This window comes from Mesocricetus auratus, unplaced genomic scaffold (assembly GCF_017639785.1).
Source record: "Mesocricetus auratus isolate SY011 unplaced genomic scaffold, BCM_Maur_2.0 Super-Scaffold_100013, whole genome shotgun sequence".
Classification (NCBI taxonomy): Eukaryota; Metazoa; Chordata; class Mammalia; order Rodentia; family Cricetidae; genus Mesocricetus; species Mesocricetus auratus.
In genome coordinates, this window is record NW_024429196.1 from 57321398 (window position 1) to 57334000 (window position 12603).

At 40.5% G+C, this 12603-nt stretch overlaps 1 protein-coding gene across 4 annotated transcripts in view; it reads left to right on the forward strand.

Annotated features, from left to right (window-relative positions):
- The window catches only part of Fars2 (phenylalanyl-tRNA synthetase 2, mitochondrial), a 402667-nt gene that overhangs the window by 264761 nt on the left and 125303 nt on the right, over nt 1–12603 (forward strand). For all 4 annotated transcript variants that reach the window (XM_040755833.1, XM_040755835.1, XM_040755832.1 and 1 more), the window contains one exon: nt 11172–11323. In XM_040755833.1, the coding sequence (XP_040611767.1) occupies nt 11172–11323 (152 nt within the window). The remainder of the gene's footprint in view (nt 1–11171; nt 11324–12603) is intronic.

A 12603-nucleotide genomic window follows, 5' to 3' on the forward strand; every position in this document is an offset into this window, starting at 1 on the left:
TCTCTTTCTCATATTCACATGGAGTCGGGGAGCTGAGAGAGGAGGAGGTGGCCTTCCAGCTTCTCACTGTGCTTCCAGAACTGCTTGTTGTTAAGGCCGTCGGGCTGTGGCATTTTGGTTTCAGCAAAAACAACTAAGACTCAGCCCTCAGTTTCAAATGAGAGGCCTTACAATCTAGATGCTAACAATACAGCCTTGCTCTGGTAGATGTACATTCGACCTTGGATCTGCCACCTTCCTGGCTGTTTGATTTTAGGCAAAGTACTTAAGTCTCTGTGAATCAGGTCCCTTGGGAATGTGGTGGGAATAGCTGTGTTATAGGACTGCACTGTGCATTAATGAGACAGTGCACATAAAGTGCCTGCTTGGCACACAGCACCCCAGAAATGTTAAGGGTAGGTAAGAATACAATCACGTTAGAATTCAATGGGTCAACTTTGGCAAGGTTAAAAGCTAACTGAAAGTCATCTTGACAGCTGCAGAACTTTGGATAACTTGTGGGAACAAGACCCTTTTTTCTGTTGGACTGCTGGTCAAAGTTAATTCCCATTCCCAAGCCCCAAAGCAAGCATCATAACTCAGCCTAAATGGAAGAAAATTCAGAGGTGGACTTAATGATGATTGGCAGGCAAAACTGTATAGTAGAGGGCGGGGCTCTGTCATCCTGTCTCAGGAATAGTAAAGAGAGGGATGTAAGATAAGAGGGTGGTTTCCATGTAGAAACAAACCACTAAAATAAGGGTCTTATGCCAGGCTGTGCTACCAGCTTGGCTTACGGGATGATTTTCCTTTAGCATGTTTATATAAAACCATGAAGATTCTGGTTTTATTATAGAATGAAAACAGGAGAACCTTTAAAGATTGTATCCTAAGAAGAACCTGGAAACCTTTGTATTCATATGTGGGAGCGGATGAGCCTGAAGCAGGTGCCAGGCAGTGTAGACGAGCAGGGTAAAATGGGATTTCACCTTTAGAACTTTGATCCATTCTCTTTGACAAATAAAATTCATAACTGCCCCTGCACATCTACAAATTTATATGTTCATTGAGTTGTCCAGGTCAACATTGTAGTCAAAAAGCTACTGCATGTGTGTTCATGAATGATGTCACTTGTGTTGTCTGTACCACTGTGGAATGGTCTTGGTTCGGCATGGGAAGGACCCTGGAGACTTGGATTTTTTTTTTCATTTACCTAGCCACAGATGAAGACAAGCTAGAGCTGCCCACTCTCTCAGGAAGGACTACAGTGAACCAAGTACAGGGAATGAGTGTGTTATAGTTACTGCTCCTGTTGCTGTGGTGAGATGTCCTGGCAGAAGCATCTTAAGGAAAGCAGGTCTATTTTTGTTCACAATTTGAAAGTAAAGTCCAGCATGGTAGGTGAGTCCTGCCTGGTGTCCAGAGCCCGAGTAGCCTGTCACCCACATCGGGAAGCAGGGAGTGATGAGTGCCTCTGCTCACCTCACTCTACTTTTAAACACTCCAAGATTCCATCACCCAAACTTGTTATGTCTTCCTACCTCAGTTTACCTAATCAAGAGGCCAGTCTCTCGGGTGATTGGAGGTCTCCTCAGGTATACAGTGGAGATTAGCTGTCATAGTTGGAGCCTAACCAGCAAATAGACAGGGCAGGCTAAACATCAGAAACACGTAGACCCAGAATGGGAGCTAGAAGTCCACAGTCACTGGGTTAATGACTTCTAAGGGTCTAGTCCATGCCTCTCTTCTAACTTCTAGTGGTTTGCTGGCCATCTGTGGCATTTGCTTGCTTTCAGACATGTGGTCCCAATCTCTGTCATTATCATCCCATTATTTTTTTCTGCATATGTACCTGTGTCTAAAATAAGGATTGCTCCTTTTTATATGTGTACCAGTCTTGTTGAATTAAGCCAATCTAGTAAATCCCCTGTATATGTTTGCTGTTTGTTTATTTGCTTATTTCATTCTGTCAGTTCTGTTCCTTTAGAGAACCCTAACTAATAATAGGTGGCTTTTATGTAGGTTCTGGGGATTCAAACTCAGGTCCTATTGTTTATATGCAAGTACTCTTACCACTGAGCATCTCTTCTGCATCCCAAAGGAGGACTTTAAAGCTAAGCACATATAATAGTTACTGTAAGGCAATAATGATGTTTTGATGTATACTTCTGTCATCATTTATATCCTTTACAATGCAGGTACATGCACCCATGTAAATATGACTTGTTGGTAAAGTAGAAATTTTTTTTTTACTTCCTTAGTATAACTATCCCACATATCTCTATTTGAACTTCATGCCTCAGTTGTGACTATTGCACATTGACTTATGGCTTCTATTTCTTTGACAAAACACCATAACCATAAGCAACTTGGATAAGGTAGGGTTTATTTCATCTTACATTTCCAAATAACCATTCTATTGCTGGGGAAGTTAGGCCAGGAACACAAGCAGAGTAGAACCTGGAGGCAAGAACTGAAGTAGAAGCCATGAAGGAGTGCTACTTTCTGGCTTGCTTGTTGAGTCTGTTTTCTTACGCAGCCTGCCCAGGAATGGTACCGCCCACAGTAGTCTGGGTCCTCCCCACATCAGACTTGCCTGTATTGATCATTAGTCAAGATATTGCCCCACAGGCTTGCCTGTAGGCCCATCTTATGGAGTCATTTCCCCCCAAAAAAGATTCACTTTTCTCATCTAAGTCTAGGTTCATGTCAGGTTGACAAATCGACCACCATATGCATTGAGTTAGTTCTTATTTCATGCTGTCAAAATCACTGGACTTTTCAATGTTAGAAGTCTTTTATAAAAGTCTGCATTACTGACAATAATTTCCTTATGGAAACAGGACTGAAATCTCACATCATATGTTCTGTGCCCTCTTACTCCACAGAGTGAGGGATGCTGCATAAAGGAATACTCCACTTGATGATGTTTCATAGGTTGCACTTCTTTGCCTGCTCCAGACACACAGAACTAATTAAAATCTAAAAAGAGAAAATTAAAAAGTCGATCATGGTTCCACAGCCGCACTTTAAAAAAACACATATTTCTATGGGCAAAAGACAAATTCAAACACAGAGCAGAGTGTGTGAGACTGGAAATGCTGTGTTCTCCAGAGCTGTCACAGAGGGGTGATGGCTTAGTCCTGCTGATGCACCAGGACTAGGCAATCTGAGTGTGGCTTGCTTTTCCAGCGCCTGTGATCTGCTTGAATAGGGGGGATTCCCAGAACTACTGTCACCTGTGGTCTCTAGCTTACATGGAGCCTTGATCCAAGTACAGAGCTGAACAGATTACAAGGTTGCTCTGCCAGGGATGATGTAAGTGGGTGCAGCTTCATCAGCAGGGACCATTTGACAGAGACCCAGACGACTGCCATGTCCATTCAGAGCCTAGAGTTGCAAGTAGAGGAGCAATAGGCAGCACATTAGGAACTGTCTCTCAGTCAAGAACAGCCTGCATACTCTTGTCACACATTTCTCAGGAAACCCTACATTGCCCTTGTACATCAACAGCCAGGTTTTAATTGAAGTCAAGTCAAAAACAATTTTAAAACAAATGCCTCATATCTTCAAAGGAAGAAATGATGGAGGAACAATAACTGTAAAACAAATAAAGCAGCAAGAAAGTGTTAATGGGGGGGGAAAGGCATGTAGAAATGAAGTATGAATAGTAGATTGAAGAAAAATTGGAATATTAGAAATAAGTCATAGAGTCATTGAAGCAAAGCGGGTAAGTACACAGGTGCTATGAGTCTCAGTTAAGGGAGACATAGATGAGACTGTTGTTGAAAAAGTCACCAACAATGCAGACACACAAAAATTCATCCGAAGATCACTTAATAGAAATGGAAGACAAGCTCAGGAGTTCCCCCAGAAAGTCCTGATGCTGTTCTGGAAAACAACGGAAGGAATGGCTGAGCAGTAGTGACTGGAATTTTTCAGAATTAAAACAAGACCCAAGCTCTCTGATTGAGAGAACCCTCTACAAAGTGATAGAATAAATAAAGATAAATGCATACCCGACCTCATCAGAGCCAGACTGCAGAGCCTTGGGGATAAAGACGCAGCCTTCCAGACTGTCAGGAGGAAGAGACACATTACCTGTGAAGGAATAACACTAACTGACAGCAGACTTGTCATCATTACTAATAGGTACCAGGATGCAGCATCTGAAAGTGCTGCAGTGAAGCATGCATAAGCGCACAGTGTTGTGCACTGCCAAATGACTTAAGTGTGAGGGCCTTCAGATGTGGAAATACGGGGATGGTTTGCCTGCCACAGACTTTTATTTTCAATTAAGAAAAAACTGTTCAAGGATATTCATGAAAAAGAGCAAAGGAGAAAACCATGTGCTCTGTGATAACAGCCCAAAGGCCCAGATGCTACTGATGTGGCCCCCAGATTGTGATCTGCTGGGACAAAGTTTATAGGAGGTCAGACCTAGTAGGAGAAGTTAGGTAGGTCAGTGGGAAAGTATCCTTGAACGAGATCCTGGGACTCCGCCCTTTCCTGTTTCTCTCTTTGTTCCCAGGCTGCCCTGAGGTGGGCGTCTTACTTCTTCACTTTCTCCTACCATGAGGTCATACTGTCTTACATAGACCCAAAGACATTGAGGCCAAGCACCCCTGTAGTGAAAGCTCTGAGACTATGAGCCAAAACCATCCTTCTTTTTCTGTCATTTGAGCTACATTGCCACAGAAGGGAAAGGTAAGAAGGGTGTTAATACCTAGAGAGGGTTTTACTCTGATTGCAGGTTAGCTTCATGGATATGAACAGAATGCCAGGGAAGCACTTCCTCAAGGGCAGCGGCTTCCTTACTCTCAGCAGAGGCAGCAGGATGTCCTCTTCATATTGGTCTTCCTATCCCTAATCCCATGAGTAAACTGTAGAGTGGGGTTATGAAAGCCTCCATGTATTTCAGATGTTCACTTTTGGTCACTTGTTTCCTTCTCTGTTATTGAGATGCTGCACTGTTGACAGACTGTCACTGTCATTCTGCTGAGGAAACAAATGTGTTCTTCCCACCCCATCTCACCCCAGGAGCAACTGCATGTGTCTTCCAAGGTCCTGTACTACACAAACTGGCAGTGTAGCTCAGTGGCCAAACCCTTGGCTATCTTGTCTGGTGTGCATGAGAACTCAGTGTAATCCCAGTGCCACACACACAGTCAGGCCTTGGTGGAACAGCATTGCTCTTCAGTGATATTCTGGAACAAGGCTGTGATCAATGTGGGCCTTCACATTTTCTCCTCATCTGCCTTCTTCCGGTTTGATTAATTTTAAAAACTATTCTAATAGTTTTCCCTCTGGGACAGAAGAGGCTGTGAAATGTGTTTCAGCAAAAGTAAACATGGATATGGTATGGACATAAACTGCCCTGGACAGTCTTATCTGTCTGCCCATCCAGAGATTAGGGCTGGTCTTGAACCTCATCAGGTGTTTGTCTAAGTGATGGTAGTTAACATGAAAACTCACAACTAGTCAAAGAGCAGAGATTCGGTATAAAGTGCTCAGCCACAAATGGCACATCTGCTTCAGTCCCCTTTCCCCACAGACTCAACTTTTCAGGAGAAGGGCCAGAACTGTAAGATCCAAATGTTAGGGAAGATTGCAGTGAAAATGTCTTCTGGACATGACAGGCTTGCTGTATTCATGAACTCACAACAACTGCTGACTAGACAAGGCCAAGCCACTCGGTATTCTGGCATGGGGGTAGAGAAGTTCATGAGGCCCACCACAGATTATAGAGCTATGCACAGTTAATGGCTTCTAGGGGAGGGAGAGTCAGTTTTCTTTAAGGGCTTGACCCCTGATAGATTGGCTATACTCTGGTAGATGGCCCTATACCCATGAATATATGGACAGCTCAACCTGGGGGGAGGGCCACAAAGTTGGAAGGATGGAAGGGAATAAATGGGAGGAGAGGAGGAATATCATCAAAATACATTGTGTGCATGTACAGAATTCTTAAAGAATTAATAAATTTTATATATTCAGTCTAAAGTATAGTCAGTGCCTTACTCACTTCCTAAATAAGACAAAAATCTTCATTTTCTTCAACAACCCCTTTCCAACACTTGTGTTCTCTAAGGCAGTTGTTCTGAGTTTTAACTTTTTAAGAAACACACAAGGAAAGTTATTCAACTCAAGTTAAAGATTTTTATTTTTAATTATTCATATGCATATGTCTGTGTATGGCTACATACACTTGAGTGCAGCTTCCTGTGGAGGCAGAAGAGGGTATTAGATCTCTGGAGCTGCAGTTGCAGTTGACCATGAGCTACCTATGTGAGTGCTGAGAAACAACTCAGGGGTTCTCTCAACTACTGAAGATAGAATGAGCTGTTACGTACCTAACAACATAGATTAGAAGAAAATGTAGTAAAACTGATAGAATTACTATGAAAAGTTTATGAAGTGACAATAGTGGATAATCTTATTATCTGTTATTGGAAACTGATAGGTCAAGAAAAATCCAGCACATAAAATATGAAAGGGATGTAGATTTGAACTGTACAGTAAAGAGAAGGAGTTTTGTGCCTACGTGTGTGCCTGCATGCGTGCATGCATGTGTAGAACTCTATGCCCAAGTGAAGCTGGTCAAGTCTTAAAGCACACTGAAAGCATGTGCACGCTTGACCATGTTCTGACTTATACAGCAAGTTTCAACAAAACCAGAAATAATTATTGTCTGTTTTCAATGTCAATGCAATTAAATTTGAAATTTTCAATAGAGTTATTTTTAAAGCTGGAAGATAGTTCCATGATAACTGGGATTTGATCTCCAGTACAGAAATATATCTATATTTATACTTACATAAATATGTTTTATAATAGATATAGGTATTTAAATGAATGTGTTTGAAAACTAAAAGGATTTATTGCCATGTAAAGTAAAAATAGTGATATAAAATACTAATATTTCAAGCTTAACAATGAAAATATCATAGTAAGCTGTCCAGTATATCTAAAACGGTTTAGAAACATGTGTTCTTACTTCTGGGCAAGAAAGCCTTCAAACGTGTAAATTAATCTTTCATATAGAAAAAGAACGGATGGAAACCAGTGAAACAAGATGATAAAAAAAATCAAACCAGGCTTTGCGCGTGCCTGCACTCAAGGCTGAGAAACAGCAGTTCTCAAGTTTCAACTACAGCTGAAACTCTATCTAAAAAAAGAGAGACAAAGTAATTGAGATTTTAAATAAACTTCCCACATTTTCATTTATGTCCCATTTAATAATAACTGGTGTCTGGAAACTGATCTCTTGACTCCCCCAAGTCTGGGAACTGCATCCCTAGATGAATAAACCTTTGATGATGAGAAGAAAAAAAAACTGGGGTAAGGTAAATGAACTTGTGGAGAAGTTAGTAAGAAAGTGTGTTCTGATGCTTTTCTGTCTCAAAGAAAGCAAGGAGAGAAACAGCACCCTCTTTAGAAGCCGAGCTCATGTAGCCCAGATAGCATGAAGAATGGCTACCTCAGACTCCATACTGCACTGAGAACTTGGACATGGATATGGACCCTCAAGCACTATGGGTTCAGCAAGAGTTCAAGGGTCATTTGTCAGAAGGTGCTAGGCTGCAGAGATGGGCAGAGCATGGCATCCTAGAGGACAGAATGAAAATGAGCTCAAGAGGTACTAAATATTCAGGCCTCAGGCTAGGAAAGCACACAACTCTACCACCTCCCCACTCTGTACCAGCAAGGGTTGAACAGAATTCTCAGAAAGTGCTAAATGTCAATAATTGGCAAAACAATAATTGTCTAATAGCAAGGCTTTTGTTCCAAGCCCATTAAAAACAGCAGCCACCATATAATGTAAGGATGAGCAAGTTTGTGTCATGAATGCAATACTAGTGTGTGTCTTCAATTCACTGTGTAAAAGGCCAACTCCATGTCACAGGGTTTTGCCTCTTGAAATTCAGTTCATAGCTTTGAATTCATTTTTTTTAAAGACTCTTCGAATTTGTTTTCTGTGTGTTTGTGTATATGAATGGCTTTGCATTTGCAGTCCTGGGGTTGATGACTGGAATCATCCTCCATCACTCCTCCATCTTATGTATTGAGTCAGGGTGTCTAAAGGAAATTAAGAGCTCTCCCGAGTGGCTAGTCTTCCTAGCCAGCTTGCCCTGGGCCCTGGCTCCACCAGGCTGGATTCTGAGGCTCCATTATGGGCTGACACACCCTCCCAGCATTTCTGTGATTGTACTGAAGGAGCTTTAACCATTGAGCCATTTCCCTAGCCTGCTTTAATTATTTACTGCTGTGGTGTGATCTGCCATGTGACAGGTGCTAATTCTTACATTTAACTTTAGAGATGCTCCTAAAATTATATGGTTAAATCTTCTGTCTGCTGCCAGTTTGTAGAAGATACCAACTTTAGTTGGGGAAGTTGTCTTCTGTTTCTAATTTTCCTCTTGTTTTCCTTTATAATGAATTAATAATGAATTTATCAAATATTTCCTCCTTATGAAATAATCATAGGTTGTTTTTCTCTGCATATTAATTATTTTTGGCTAAAATCACTCCTGTAATTTTAGAATTACCCTTCCTTGGCAATCTTGAAACTTCATATTAATATATATTTTACCTGTATTTATTAATGTTGTGAAGACAGGATTGCACATATAGGCTGCAACATAAATTGATGGACAATAGTCTTAGGAATTGTACTGTGCTTGTCTGATCTTGTCTTTAATTCTTGTAAAATTTGTTGAGCTTACCTCCTTCTCTGTCCTATGAAATGCTTTATATACAGAGAGGAGTTCTTTTACCTTAAACACCAGATAAACCATACTGTGAACCACCAGTCTAACATTTTGTTGTAAGATTTGAAAAGTAGCTTCATTCAATCTATAGGTGCTGGTTTGAATTTTCTGTCATGAGCAGACATTATCTGTTTAATTCATATTTTGAACAACTGTTGTTACATTTCCAAATGTGGAGAAGTCAACAAAGGTAGAGACTTTGGGGGATTCTTTTAACTTTCAGAACTCAATCCTAGGATCTACTACTAGTGATTTTTTTTCTTTTCTTCTCTTTTCTATTTTATCTCTTTCTGTTCTTTTCTCTTTCTTTTCTTTTCTTTTTTTTCTGCTGAAAGCCAGTCTGATTCTTTTTGAACAACTACTCTACCATGGAGCCACTCACCACCCCCACCAGCCCATTAAACACCTAAAGGTCCACATCTTGGGAATCATGACTCTGCAAATGTCATTATTTACAAAGTAGAGTTGAACTCCTGTTAAAAAACACTAGGTGTCCCATTGATACCTGCCAGTTAGTAAAATAAACACTCCCTGTCTTAGTCTCCTTTGCTGTTGCTGTGGTAAGATACCCTAACAAAACAACTTAAGGCAGAAAGAGTTTGCTTGGGCTCACCCTTCAAGAATACACCCTTCCAGGAGTCAAGGAGGAGGGAGCTTCAAGCAGCTGTTCCCATCAAATCCACAGTCAAGAGCACTGGGCAAAGCACCTTTCTCCATAATAAAGCTCAGGATCATTGCTAGGGAACGGGGACTAGTCCTGCCTACACTAGCAGGTCTTCTTACTTAACACAATGAAGGTCATTCTCCACAAGATTCCCAGAGGTCCTTTCTGCCAAGTTGGCAACACCAATCTTCAAACTCCAATTAGTTAGTTAACCTTGCACTTTAGACTTCTTATATTTCTTAGCTTCAAAATAAATTACAAAGCAGTTATTTGTATGGCTTGTTACTTTAAAGTGCAATATTGGTTTTGAAGCAATATTTATTATAATCTGTATATATACCTGTGGGAAGACATTATGCTTCAAGTGTTTCTATGTTGGCTTGTCCACAGGCTACTAGCCCAGATGCTTTGTTGGGGTACGTTCCTCTGTGACCTCCCCTCTCATCCGAACTCAGGAAAGGTGGTACCTCAGGTTGGACCCATCAAAGAAAAGATTTTCATGGCAAGTCTTGGTAGCCTCAGTATCTAATCTCCCTGAATTCCGATGTGTCTTAAAAGAAGAGTGGGGACAATAAAAATGGAAAGCCTCTTGCATAGCCACAGAAGTGCCATCTGCTTTTTTGTCCCTGGGTTGTGACCACAGCATCCTGCCTTCCCTCTAGGGAGGGAAAGCACGGGTGCTTCTCAGGATCCAGGGATTCTGCAGAGAGCAGTCACCGTGCAGCTTTGTCACACTTGTTTGAAATGTGTGTTCCAAACTGACTCATTTGTTTGACAACTGTATTGACATTTCAAGTTCAGTAATCACTTATGTATGAGTCTTTAGCTCTTCAGAGATTATGCCGTTTAAAAGTTTTACATTTCATCTAATCAGTGATTCACCAAAGGGTTTGTAGTAATACCACCTTTAGCATGAGTCAATTTATACATCTACCCATCTAACAAATGTACAGACTTAGCAGGTATACTTGTAACATTTCCTAGTTAAATGCATCAGTGTTTTTCATTGTGGCATTACTTGTAGACTAAAGTCTGTATGTGTGTGTCTATATTTGTAATTGTATACATACATATAGGCATGAATACAAATGCAGCATCTTCAAAGCATACATAACTAATTTTAAATGGTTAATATGATGAACAACTGAACTATTAAATCAAGAATAAGTGGAAAAAATGGGGGAAATGACATATTTGTGTTTATCACATTTTAAAGGCATAATTAAAAAATAATCTCTAAATAATGACTTATCAATTTAAGCCCTAGTTTTAATAATTAGAAATTATAACAAAGAATGGTTTAACTAATTGAGATTTCAGTTTTGGCAAGCCCTTATTTCCCTATTAAGATGGCTTCCTGAAAGTACAACAAGAAGTTAATTAATCCATTGTTAATTAGGCTTGAACTTTTTTCTTTTTTTTTAGTTTTGAATTTTTTTCTGCAGTATTCAATTTATAAAAAAACCTGAAATACAATACATTCAAATTGCTTTTTAGTAAATTGACCATTAGTGACAAAGTAAATATGATATATGATAGTGTTACATATGAATAAGAGTCTGTAGGTAACATTCAAACTAGAATTTCCTAATTTTGGACATTGATTTGTTTGTTAAATTCATTTGTTTCTGAAAATTCTAACACTAAAGTAATGTTTTACAAGTATTTATTTCCTAATTTCCCAACTGAAGCCGTCCATGAAAAAAATGTATTCACAGCAACTAACAAATGTGTCTTTTCTTCTCCCATTTTGCTAGCCTCTCAGCAAGTACCCTGCTGTGTTCAATGACATTTCATTCTGGCTGCCCTCAGAGAATTACATGGAGAATGATTTCTATGACATCGTCCGAACAGTCGGGGGAGACCTGGTGGAAAAGGTTGATCTTATAGACAAGTTTGAACATCCAAAGTAAGTGAAAAGCTTTCTGATCTTATCCCTTACTATCTCTGTGTGACAAATGGGACCTGGAGACTTGCATCAGAGTTTTGCTGAAACCCATCACACCAAAACACAATGTCTTCTGAATTCATACTGGAAGGGAGGGTGTGTATGACAACTTGTCTCAGTTCTCTCAGAAGATTTCCTAGAATGCATTCTTATCCTTTTCTGCCTTGGTAAAGGAAGTACATGAAGCAGAATGTTTGAAAGGTCCTTTGTTTTCGAAGTGGCTTCTAGCCACATCACTCTGCAGATGCAGAGTTGATGAGATGGGAAGTCTGTGAAGCAAACCTTAGTGCACATTTCACTTTCCGACGAGATCCACTGTCGGTCCTCATACTCAATGTGCTCCAGACAACAGTGTCTTCTCTGAGTTTGCTGTCTTGTGGAAGGGGCATGTATTAAATAAATAACTGCAAGCATTTGCAGTGTAATGAAGGAAAATACACTATCGATCAAAGAGCTCATGCCAGCTGTGGTAATGGAGCAGCTCTTGAAGATGTTGAAGGTGAGCAGATGAACACGATGAGCAATGGCCTAGTGGTGCCTGCCTATAATATCCTAGCTGCTTCAGAGATCGAGGCAGGAGGATTGCAAGTTCAAAGTCAGTTTGAGCTATAGAGTAAGTTCAGGGACAGGCTGGGAAACTAATGAGATCCTGTCCCAAATTTTAAAAAATGAAAAAAGGAGCAAGGATGCAGCTCAGTGTTGAGCGTTGGCCTAGCATGTGTGAAGTCCCAGAGGCAATCTCTAGCACCATAGGAAACACTCAGAAAAAAGTATGGTGAGTGGTCTAGGAATGGGAAAAGAACATTCCAGAAAGTAGGCTTGAAAGGCAGCCATAATAGCTCATGCCTATAGTCATAGCACTTGGAATCTGAGACAAGAGGATTGCTTGGAGTTCAAGGACAGCCTGGGCTACATGGTGAGACCCTGTCTCAAAAGATTTTTAAAAATAGAAAACTAACCTACATAAAACAAAACAGAAATCAAATGGAATCCTCTCTTGGTTGGACAATAACACATGCAAGATGCTGAAGGCAACAAAAACATGTGACTAGAGGCTTCAGGGGAAGTAAATAAAAAGAGGTGAGTCTTAGATAGAGATGTATCCACAGGCTCAAGCAGGGCCAGAAGGTGCAAAGCCTAAGACTTGGCTTTTACACTCACTGTAATTGGAAGTGTGTGTGAGCAGGAGAGATGGTGAGATGTTCATCTTCCCGTCTCATCTTTCTCCAAAGATCCTTGTT